This window comes from Sminthopsis crassicaudata, chromosome 1 (genome assembly GCF_048593235.1).
Source record: "Sminthopsis crassicaudata isolate SCR6 chromosome 1, ASM4859323v1, whole genome shotgun sequence".
Taxonomy (NCBI): domain Eukaryota; kingdom Metazoa; phylum Chordata; class Mammalia; order Dasyuromorphia; family Dasyuridae; genus Sminthopsis; species Sminthopsis crassicaudata.
In genome coordinates, this window is record NC_133617.1 from 218,350,566 (window position 1) to 218,363,365 (window position 12,800).

The 12,800-nt window shown below is 35.3% G+C and overlaps 1 protein-coding gene across 1 annotated transcript in view; it reads right to left on the reverse strand.

The window, feature by feature from the left end:
• Positions 1-12,800, reverse strand: part of CEP192 (centrosomal protein 192) — a 164,431-nt gene that overhangs the window by 131,006 nt on the left and 20,625 nt on the right. The window contains exons 10-12 of the mRNA XM_074279226.1: positions 10,519-10,759; positions 9,038-9,208; positions 3,278-3,403 (exon numbers count right to left, since the gene is read on the reverse strand). Coding sequence (XP_074135327.1) covers positions 3,278-3,403; positions 9,038-9,208; positions 10,519-10,759 — 538 coding nt within the window. The remainder of the gene's footprint in view (positions 1-3,277; positions 3,404-9,037; positions 9,209-10,518; positions 10,760-12,800) is intronic.

The following is a 12,800-nucleotide window of genomic DNA, read 5'->3' on the forward strand; positions in this document are numbered from 1 at the left end:
GCAACAGCAATAAGACATAAGGAAAAAACAAAGAAAGAAATAAAAGAAGATAAAAACTATCCCCATTTGCTAATGATATGATGATATATTTGAAAAATCCTAGGGAATTAATCAAGATACTAATTGAGACAACCAACAGCTAATTCAACAGAGTTGTATGCTACAAAATAAATCTCCCAGAATCAATAACAACTCTACGTTAACAGTAATAAAACACAAAACTAAATAGGCAAATCATAAATTACTAAGAAACATCGGAGACCCACCTACATATATGTATTGACTCAATTACAGAGTGTTCCTTAAAGAAATAAAGAATAACTTAAAAAGGAGAAATATTCAGTGTTCACAACTAGGTCAATGCCAATATAATAAAAATGACAACATTATCAAAGTAATTTTACACATAATAATGACATGCTTTTCAAATTACCAAGGGAATACTTTATAAAATCTGATAAAATAAGAAGATTTATTTGGGAAAACAAAAGATCTACAATATCAAACAAAATGACGAAGAGAAGTGAGGATGAAGGGGGAATAGCACTTCTGGGACTCAAATTATATGATAAAGTAACCACTGGTATTGATTAAAAAAAAAAAAAGACAAAAAAAATGGAACAGAAGAGACAAAGTAGGATAAAAAATAACAGAACTCAATAACCTAATGTTTGAGAAAAGAAAACAAATTACATAGGAAAAAATATTACTAAATTTGATAAAAACTGCTTGGAAAACTGGAAAACAATAGATTCAGACCAATACCTTACATTATTTTACACTATATGCTAAATTATATTCTAAATTGACCCAACATAAATATCATACTAAAAAAAAAATTTTTTTTAGAAGAAAAGCAGGTCATATATCTTTCACAGGTATTGAAAGGAGATATAGTCATAACTAAACAAAACATAGAAGCAGTTACATAAGATTAAATAATTTTTATTACATGAAAAATTGGTACAAAAAAAACCTTAGTTAACTTAAAAAAAAAAAATTTAAAAGTTTATGTTTCCCCTCCCCCATTGTTTAATTAAAATATATTTTCCAATCATTTTAGGAGGGAAAAGATAATACTGCCTATAATTTCAGGGATCTTGGTAGCTATATTGATACCGGACACTATAATTGTATGAAACTTAATTAGTTTGGATAACTCTATTATAATCATCTGAGAACCTTCTATGTGTACTACTACTCTTTTGATCCATTTTCAGCTTTTCTTTACAAAAAAGCCTATTATTTTGTGAGTATTTGATTTTCGTTTGTAGGTGTCCAGAAGCTTTTTTTCCTCAGAATTAAAATCCTCTAGAAACTCCATTTTTCATTGAAAAAATGTAAATTTTCATATAGTTTTGTCAAAACAGGTAAGGATATTATCTTTATTTTGTTTGAGCCATTTGGCCAGTAGCTCCTTTGATTTATTGAATTTAACTATACTAACAAGAATTCATCCCTCATGTATCTCCTTAGCTAATGACATGCACTTTACTTAATGTGTACTTTATATCCTGTGTATGGTCAGCTGCACTATAATAAGCAGCCATCTTTGTTCCCCCCTTCCTTCTTTCTTGTAATATATAAATACTAGTTGAATTGTAAATGGCACAATTCTCATTAATTACTGGTGATGTACTCTGAGTTTAATAAAATCTGTTCTTCTCATTTGTTCTAGCTTATTAGATTTAGCTAATCAAATGGTTATGAAAATTTATGACACATCACAAAAACATTTTCTTGAAAAAAAATTTTTTTCTCAAAAAGATAAAAAGTCACAAATCCTTTGTGATGACAGATGCAATAAAACAAAATCAGTCATCAAGTATCATACCTGGGCAAAATTATAATGGCTTCTTCTACAATTAACATTACATTTTAGTTCTAAGAAAATAAAATGAGAGGCAGAGCCAAGATGTAATCCTTTTAGAAACTCTGTGAGGTAGATTGGCTAAGCTGACAGAAAAGGAAAATAGTAAATGTTGGAGGGGATGTGGAAAAATTAAGACAGTAACATATTGTTGGTAGAGTTGTGAACTGAGCCACCCATTCTGGAGAATGATTTGGAACTCTGCTCAATGAACTATCAAACTGTGCAAACCCTTTGATCCAGCAGTGTCTCTACTGGGCCTGTATCCCAAGAGATTATAAAAAAGGAAAAGGACACATATGTGCAAAAATGTTTGCAGCATCCCTTTTTGTAGTGGCAAGGAACTGGAAACTTAGTGAATTCCCTCTCAATTGAGGAACAACTAAATAAGATATGGTATATGAAGGTAATGGATTATTATTCTATAAAAAACGATGAACAGGCTGACTTCAGAAAAGCCTCAACTCACATGAAATGATGCTAAGTGAAGTCAGCAGAACCAAGAGAACATTGTACACAGCAGTAAGATTATGTGAAGATCAACTGTGATGGACTTGGTTCTTTACAACAATGAGGTGATTCAAGGAAATCCCAATAGATTTGAAATGGAAAGTATTATTTGCATCTAAAAAGAAAACTAAGGAGACTTAGTATTTTCACCTTTTCATCATTGTTGTTTGCTTGTTTTTTCTTCTTTCTCATGATTTTTTCTCTGATTTTTCTTCCACAGCATGATGAATATGGAAATATGTATAGAAGAATTGCATGTGCTTAACTTTTATTAGATTGTTTGCAGTCTTAGAGAGGGGGGGTGGAGGGAGACAGGGGAGAAAAATTTGGAGCAAGGTTTTGCAGAGGTGAATATTGAAAACGATTTTTGCATGTATTTGGGAAAATAAAGTACTATTAAAAAAATAATAATAATAAGCAAAATGTTATCAGAAAAACCTGGAAAGTCTGCAAAGGGAAATGTTCTGTGTACATAATAATAGCAAAGTTGTGAGATGTGAGATGTGAATCACTTTGCTATTCTCAGCAATATAATGATGCAAGACTACTCTGAAGGACTTATGATAAAAAATGCTATCCATACTCAGAGAAAGAACTGATTGTGTCTGAAAACAGACTGAAGTATGCTTTTTAAATTTTTTTTTTTTCTTGAGGGTTTTTTTTTTAAGAGGGAGGGGTAGGAGATCTATTTTCTTTTGCAATGATTTTTATGGAAATGTTTTGCATTAATTTTACCTGTTCCTTTTTCAGTGGGGAGTATGGGGAGGAAGGGAAAGAATATGGAACTCAAAGTTTTAAAAAGAAATGTAAAAAAATTTGTTTTAAATGTAGCTGGGAAAAATAAAAAAATATATATTAAAACATAAAATATGAAAATAAAATAAAGGTGGCACTTACATCCTGTCCCCGTAGCTAAGATGAAATTTCCCTTTTGGTTCAAAGTCTAACTGACTACCATAAGATGATTCAGAAGCAATTGAAAATCTCTCTCCTCCTATGTAAGTTGCCTGAATAGAAGAGTATCTATAGAGAGGGGAAAGTGTTGGTTAAAAGTAGGTCAAGGTAAAACTTTAAATATAGGAATATTTTATTAAATAATGCACTATTGAAAATATAACCAGAGATTAAGTAACACAGTCCTTTGTAAGTTTCACAAACCACTTCCTTACATTTTGTCTTCCTATCCTGAAAAGTGGATTGTCTATAAAAACTTTGTGGCAAAAATAGATCTATCAAATTGCCTGCAGGAGGAAGAAGGTAAAGCAATTAATAGAAGCATGGATAAAATTTATCAACTTACACATGGATTCTATGAGCAATGGGTCTATTGTATGGACCCCATGTTTTCACATACCAAGTATTTGAGTGTCATATAATGGAAAGAAACATTTGCATTTTGGTTAGAAAAATTAAGAAGGAAACAGAAAAACAACTTAAAGATTACAAGAGAACATACAGGTAGGTAATCAACAATACAAGCGTGTAGAAATGGTTTGAAGTTCAGAGTTTAAAAATGTAATCTATTGGAAAGGAGGATCCAAAAAGAAAAAAGAGTTCACAAATAAAGTGAAGTAAAATGGACAGCAGAAAATCTGAGTCCAAGAAATGTCAATTTTATCCAGCAAATTAACAAAAGTCAACAGAATTACCAAAACACATTGATCTGACATAATCAAAAGTCTAAATTAAATTGAGTTTCAGCTTTGCAATACTTAATTGCTGATTTAGTTGACACATCATCATCTTGATGCTGCAAAGTATAAGAATCAGAGACAAAATCCTAGCCTTTCTTCTTACTGTGGAAAGCAAGTAATTTTACCTATTTAAGCCTTTGTTTCTTCACACATAAAATAAAGGAATTGGACCAAATGATCTCAAAAGTCCTTCCCACCTTTAAATGTAGGACATTATGATCCTTTATACAAAGAGTATTACTATTTCACCATTTACAAGTATAAAAATAGGGTCAGATCCATTTTAAAAAATTGATCATTTATCTTGAAAGTACATCAGAAAGATTAGAAATTTAGAGTATACTTCTGCTAACAAGCAAGTATAATTCCAAAACCTCTATGATGCAGAAGGAAACCTAGGTTCTTTAAAGCTATACCAGCAGAGCTCTAAAAAGTTCTATGCCAGAGTGAAATGTGTGAATCTAGTGACAAATTTTTATCAAATGTATGGGAAATTTCAAAGTTGGTCAGCAAGCCACATTTCTTGCTAGTATAATACAGAAAACTGACAAAAATGCAGCTCCCCTAAGATACAGAATTGTGAAAAAGAAAGTGTTACAAAGTTCTTAAATGAATGTCTGTAGGTGATCTTTGAGTAGTGGGTGACAATCTTTATCCAACAACCAATGAATGCACACTATCACAAAATAATTTGTGATAACAAATAACTGGAAACAAACTGTATATTAATCAACTAGGAAAATTGCCAAACAAATTCAAGGTAATGGGATGTTATTTCTGTGACATAAGAAAAGATGAAGTCGATGAATATCGAGAAACACATGAAGTCTAACATAAAATGATGCAAAGTGAAAAAAGCAAAATTAGGAAAACAATATAGAGAATGACTCTATAACTGTAAATTCAAAGAGCTACCATCATAAAAACTCCAAAATTGAATAATGGGACATCAAAAAGAACAAGATTAACCTAAAAGAAGAGATACAAGAAGTTATCTAACTCCCATTCCCTCTTTACAAAGGCTGGAATTTCGGGGGTTATGAAAAATCCATATATAATACTAAATTTTTTTCATGTCTTAATTGGTTTTACTTGGATTTTCTCCCCTCTCTTTTTCTTTCCTTAGGAAAAAAAAAATGCTATAAGGGATGGATATCTGAGAAAAGGAAGGCACATGGTCAGAAATCTAGTCAATGTAAAAATAAAAAATATCAATAAAATATATTTACAAAAACTATCATGTTCCTAATGTTTACTCCCTTTGTTAAGGGGTCCCAGAACATATCTTTTGTATTGCCATATTTTCACAAACACTGAGCCCCAAATGCAGTTGGCCCTGAAAGTATTCAAGCCAAAAACCCTCCCCACCCCCAGTTGACATAATCTAATGGTTATAACCCAAGTGGACATTGAGTCTCAAGTTAGGTGGCAACACCAGGCTAGGGAATTTGCTTGTGAAGCTGGAATCCTGTAAATATGTAGATCATCCTATCTTTATACTTCATAGTCTAGCAGTTCCTTCTGCCATTACCTTAGTCTTCTGCTTTGGGAGGTGTCTTCCTTCTATCTTTACTGCCACTTTCCCAATGCCATTTTCCTTTAAGGAGAGTTCTGTTTCCTCCTCCTTCCTTTGTCCTGCTGTCATAAATATGCAAACTTTCTCTAAGGACTGTGAATTCTTTGGCTGCCACATGCCAGTTCCATTTCTCTTGAAATAAACCTAGGTTTCACTTAATTTTAGTGAAGTTATGACTGCCTCTTAAGACACCTTCGACTCAAGATTCATTCCCAAAATCTATCTTCTCTGATTCTACTTCTTACCTATTGAATAAAACAATAAAACAAAATAAATTTGATGAGATTGTTGCCCCCAAGTGAAACCCACAGCAATCACTATAGCCAACAAGTAGGTCAACATGCCCTAGTGACCACAGTATCCAGTTTAGATATACCATGGAAAGACACAAAAATATTCACGTTCACTCACCTCAACCAGGTTCTCACTGATCCATATATAACAAACCTTTTACATCTTTCAGGCAGGCAATTAATACATTTTCCAAATCAGGTGTTCCAAATCTTCTGTTCAAATCTTTAATTCCACCCCAACCCAGATTACTAGATTTTACCTCCTACTAGGCCAAGAAACAGGTTATCTCCTCTTAGCTCTCTCATTTTCCTTCCTTACCCCAAAACTTCTAGACCTCATGTATCATCTCCTTCATAACTCTAGAGCCAAAGGAAAAGGTAGCCAAGGCTAACTTCATCACTTATGTTCCTGACTCTTTCTCCCAGTATCCTTTGGTGGATTGGTCTTTCCATCATTATCTCTCTCATCCATAATCTACTTAATTCACACACATAAGGAAACTAGTATGTTTAGGTCTCCCCCATGTTTAAAGAACCTTTGCCTAGACCCCAGCTCCTCAAGCTACAATATTCTAAACTCTTTCATTCATAAATTCCTATGTAATTTATACCTACTTCCTCAGTTTCCTCAATATTCATTTACTTCTCAACTCTTTAGATCTAGTTAGGATACTATTTCTCTACTAAAGAACAACAATTACCACTTAATTGTATTTTCTCTTCAGTCTCATATAATTAGTCTTTTTTTCCCCAATCTCTGCCTCAGAATTTTTCTCTACCTTTTCTCCTTCAATGAAGGCATTTACTTCCCTTTCTTTTTATCCCTCAGTCATGGGGAATTATAACCCCATGGGTGCACTGCCCAGAGAAATATAAATTTTAATCACTTAAATATTGCAAGATAGCTTTGAATTTAAAGGCTAGCCTTTCTCTTCTCTACATATTTATTCTATAATTTTTTAAATTGCCTAGTACTGGAACTGGATTGCCTACAGTCCAAATCACTAGTCACTGACTGGTCATTAATGGGTCCCAGTTCAAGCTTCATTTGGTTGGTCTTAATGGTTCATAATGAGTGCAAAAGCAACCATTTCTGTTATGGCCAGAAACCCTGAGGGTTTTCCCCTCCCAAATATTTTTTTTGTTTTTTGAGAAGGCAAACTAGACCATCTTTTGCCTTATTTCTTAACTAGCCTTAAATCAGTGAAAGAGTATTGCATCAGACAAACTAAGGCCTGAAAAAACAAACTTAAAAAGACCACGGTCTCCCACTGCATGTAAGGCCATCTAAGTCATCCTAACCTATGTTCTTGCTGCTGGACTCAGATGACTTTGGAGAGAAAGCAAGTCCTGCCTCATTTAAATCCAATTCACTTGCAACTCAAGACATCACCCTGAAGAAGATTCATTATTACTTTTCAAGAACAATAGATAAGTAACAGTAAACAGTAAAATAGTACTTCCACACATTAGACTAACATATGTAGCTCTATAATCATATTTAAATTCCAATCCCAAATGGCCTGCTCAAGGATCTGCAAACTCTTCAAACTATGTTAAGATGGAATACCACTATTTTCCCAAACTTTCACTTCTACTCCTCTTCACTGATCTAGCACCATTTTTCCAGTCACCAAGATCTTTTTAAAGACTCAAGTCTACCCTTTTTCTCATCTTCAATCTCTTCAATTATAACTTCACAACATCTCTCACATTTCTCTGGCTCACTCTACTCAAAGGGCCACCATCCTAATTCAGGCAATCACCATTCACCTAAACAATTTGCTTAAATAAGTTTCCTAATTGATTTTCTGCCTTCAGTTTCTTTCCTCTCAAACCCATTCTTTTTTAGACCACCAAAATAATTTTTCTTAAAAACAGACCATTTTATTCCCCTATGCAAAATCCATCAATAGATCCCTACTATTTCTAGGGCAAAGTAGAACATCCTTGGTGAGACATGTAAAGTCCTGCAAAATCTGTTTCCCAGATAATCTTTTCCCACTAATCTTTTTACTTTACTGTTATGGGCCAGAATTCAGAACTTGAAACAAAGGACTCTTACAAAGTATTAAGTCAGTGGAATTGATAGAGACAATAGCTATCTAATTTAGCATGGCTAATCTAATTTAATATAAGCTACCTAATTTAGTATGACTAATTTAATCCTAACAAAGAGATGTTATAGGCCAGAACTTGAAACAATACTAAATGGAATCGAGGAGACAATGGTTAAATGTAGTTTAGCATTGATTTAATCCTACAACAAATAATGGTTTCCTAGTGATATAATGATTGAGCCTTAGCAAGGAGAGACAGTTGGGGAGATTCAAAAGCCATAAAAGGCAGGCGGGAGCTCTCGGAACCAAGGAGAGAGATAGGCCTCCAGAAAAACTAGCCAAATCCCAAGTGAAGGAGACAATAAAGATTTTGGATTAACCCCTGGCTACTCGTGTGGTGATTACTGAACTGAAATGAAGGCTGCTCCCGGAGACCCCAAGAAAACCTTAACAGAGAACATTACATTTTGGAGAAATTACACCTTACCTTATTTTACCTTACTTTAACAAACTATATAATACAGTTAAATAGTGTTGTTTCCCAATCTTGCCCTGCCCTTTTCATTTGAATAGTCTGCCTCCCTGTACCTGAACTACTGTTTTCTCAATTCTAATTTTTGGAATAATTTTATTCCTATTAAGATCAAGGCAGGTACCAGCTCTTTTCATGAAGTCTTCCCCAATCGACCTTACTGAATAAGAAACAAAATAAAACAAAACACCTATGGCTTCCCTCCTCACATCTTTCTAAACAATACTAACTAGAATTTGCTTTGGCCTCTACAAATACAGATAATATAGATGCTAATTCTCACTCCTTCACTTTCCCAATCCAAATGAAATGTAAATTTTTTTCAGATTAAGTCAATCTTTAATCTATCTCTGTATCACCCAGTACATTGCACATAATGGCATTTAAATATTTGAGAAAAGCTGAAAAAAAAAAAGTTCAACTTTCCACTTAAGAAGATTCAGTCATTTTGTTCTTTACAAATCATCAAAAATATATTGTATTTGAAAGGGGGGAGGCTTACCTATCATCATAGCAATATCTATTTCTATCAACTGTTGAAACAGCAACTGGTAGGCCAAGATTCGAAGAAATGCTGATATTTTCTAAAATCCTGCTGTTGTTACTGGTCAGTGAATTAGTTAAGGGACTTGGAAATGATTCATCAGCTATTCCTCGAAAGTTTTCCATCACACTGTATAAATAATTTAAAAAAAAACAAATTATATCATTCTTCCAATAATTAAATCACAAGTTTTAGAAAATTAAAATAGTATTTGTTACATATATCAAAACAAAGGGTAAATTGACACATCATTTTACATTTAACCAAACCAAACAACTAAACAACTTTTTGCAAGGAATAATGAATTACATAATGATGAAACTATTATATCTATAATATAAATCATATATCTTACCATATATAATTGTTTCCTATTTCTACCTAGCACATATCTATCATATCTCCTAAAATAACTCAAAATTCCTGATTGTCATTTTGACAATTACTTTCAATATATCTTCATCTGTCATGTTTTAGTATAACTTGTATAATTTTCTGCAGTTATTTAAATCTCATTAATTGCAAAGATCAAAACAATAAAACACTTAAAAATTTATGGATGACAGAAAAATCAAGTTCTAGCAGCATACTTTACAACTTATTTGAAACATTTTATAATTAAGCATGCATTAAAGTTTATTAGGCATCAGAACCCACCTTAAATCCTGCCCACAAAATTGAGAATGGTGGAGATAAGATTTTTTTTTTAAATGTCACCAGTAAAATGATCTCAAAAGGCTAACAGCAAAAGGAAAATCAGGAGAGCCACAGGTATCATCCAAATGAATGCTTAGAATGGGACCTCATTCTTACCAAAGAAAACCTGGAAAAAGAATTGAGTACTTATTACATATATTTTTATTTATATTCCCAATTACTTTGCAGAAGGTTTTGCACACAGTAAGCATTTAATAAATGTTTTTATTCATTCAATCTTAATTACTCACAAGTTGGTTTATGTAAGTAATAGGGTCAAGCTGTTCTCTCAGCTGATCTCCCCAAAACCACAAGTTCTGGCTGACACTACTTCTTCCATGTTTAACAAATCTGCTTTGTGGCAAAAAAAAAAAAAATTCAGCCCAAGCCAGCACAAGCCTCCAGCTTGCCCCTGCAGGGGGATACTAAGCTGACCCTACACTAGGCCGAGGGCCACCGCTCCGCGTGTGGAGTAATCTCGGAGTTGTTTCCCTCCAGAATCAGTCTCTTTGAAATTAGGTGCCTTTCTTGGTTCCACGCACAGAACGGAAAGGAGATGGTAAATAATCAAAAAGACTTACGTTTTTCTTAGCGCTTTAAGACTTACAAAGCGCTTTCCTCTAGAAACCGCGGGGAGATAAGTAGGGTCCGGAATATTAGGTGGGATGGGCCCAAGGGGCAGGAGCAGGGTGAGAAGGAAGGAGAGGGCTGTGACGCCGCGTTCCACAAGCTCCGCCCCCTACTAGAGGGCGCGAATCCCGCCCCTCTCTGTTCCACAGCCGCTGGCAGACAGCGCGACCCTAGCTCCAGCTGCTATTCTGACAGCGGGCCCGAGACCCGGCAGCCGGAAACCTGCTCTAGACGAAGCCTTAGAGACCAACGGCCAAACAGAACCGGGAGATCCGCCTCCTTTCCTTCCCTCCCCTGTTTCAGAGCTCCAAGGGTTTCTCGACCCAGCATCAGCTAGACTAATAACGGCGAGCCCTGAGGGAAAAGTTTAGCCTACCTCTTCTCTATCCAAACAAGAGGCTGCCTCGCGGAGCAAAGAGTGGCTCAGGAGACGGCTGAACGCTACGTCTTCCCCTCGTATAGTGCTCGGTAGTGGCAGGAAGATTGACCGAGGCCAGAGGGAGAAAGATGAAGGGAAAAGGGAACCGGGTCACTGTGCGCAGGCGCACGGAGCTTCTTCGCGACTCTACCTCAGTATTCGGTGATACGAGGCCCGCCCTTTCCGCCCAGTCGGTACGACGGAACACACCGAAAAGGCTCCAGATTGGGTGCCTTCGGGAGAGGGAAAGGACATCCGGTCGCCGTCAATGCCTGCTGATTGGACGAGGGGAGCACAGCTGTGATATTTGAAGTAGAGTAAAAGCGCGCCCCTAAAGAGGTGAAAGAATAATCAGCCTCTTCGCTTCACCTGCTGAGGAATTTTGAGCCCAATTCTTGCTTTCTGTGGGCGGAGATAAAGACGACTTCTGGTAGTAGAGTCCGCTAAGTATCATCGCGGCATAAGGAAAGCGCATGCTCTTCCAGGATTCACTGCAATGCTCCTCTCATCTAGGGCACAAAGAATTCCTAGTTTTGTTTCCTGTGAATGATCTACTCAAGCAGTAATGTTATTTTAAATGTAAATAATGTTTTTTATTTTAGAAAGCAGTAAATCATTTTTATCCTAATATGAATTCTGTTTAGTAGGTAGGACAAAAGGTATCCCATTTTTACAAAAGAGGAAGCCCACATGAAAAAAAAATTTAAAAGCCCAGTGGTCCACTTGTTACAATAGATAGGCATAAATCATAATTAAAATTTCTCAAGTCCCCAGACTGTTTCCTCAAACTACAAACAAGCCAGTAATAGCTAAATTCTCGACCTCATATCTCTCTGCGCTGGATAATTGATTTATTGAAGGACTCTTACCTTTCAGCAATTCAGAAGCTCAATGGTGGGGGAAGCAGTATATTAAAGGCTTCCGATCTTCCATTACGGCAGTAACTCCTAGGGCCTTGAAGGCCAATATGTAAACTCTGACTAGTCCGTTTATGCTAGAAAAGCTTCCAATACCAAGCATTTAAGCACCTATTATGTGCCAGGCGCTTAGCTAGGCGATAGGGCCACAAAGACAAATGTGAAAGTCCCAGAACATAAAGTTAACAATGCAAAGGAGAAACATTTACTTATAAAAATATGTACAAAATAGGATGGGAAAGAGTTTGAGGAGTAGAAGTATTGGCAATTGGAAACGACAAGGAAAAACTAAAAGTAGCTTAAAAAGAATTACAGAAGGAAATTAGATATTACAAAAATGTGGAAGAAAAATGTATGCCATACATGAGTGGGGAGGGGAGACGTTTCTCAATCAGACTGTGTAAAGACAGAGACAGCTATATAAGGTTCTCTTTTAAGAGATTAAAAGGGAAAGTAATTTGGCTCCAAAAATGGTGTGTATTGAAGGAAGATACTGAGTAATAAAGCCAGAAAAGGAGGTAGAAAAACAGGTTGTAAAGCTCTTTAAATACCAAAGGATTTCTATTAAATTCCAGAAGTGACACCCGTGATTTTAAATAGGAGGCAACAGGAAAGCCATTTTAAGCAGCTGTGTAACATGAATTGGAATGGAAAAGGAATATACAAATTGGACAAATGTAACTTGAGTTCAGATGAGGAGCAGGTGAATCCAGGGCATCTACAACGGAAATGGAGAAAGAAAACTGATATGAGAGAGATTATGGAGGCAGAAATTACAAGATCTGGCATCTGATAAGAAATGTGGGGTAAAAGAGAGCAAGAGTCAAGAATGACACAAGTTGCAAAGATGGGTGAAAGAAGAGGTGTAACAAAAAGGTCAGCGACTTTTTAGACAATTTTTAGGGAAAAATAAGATCAGTTTTTGATACGTAAATTTTGTTGTGGTCATCCAATTTGAACTGTCCAATAAGGAAGTTGTTGAGCCTAGATTGGGCCAAAGAATACTTGGATCAAATATATAGATCTTGCAACCATCTACACAAAGATAATTAAACCCATG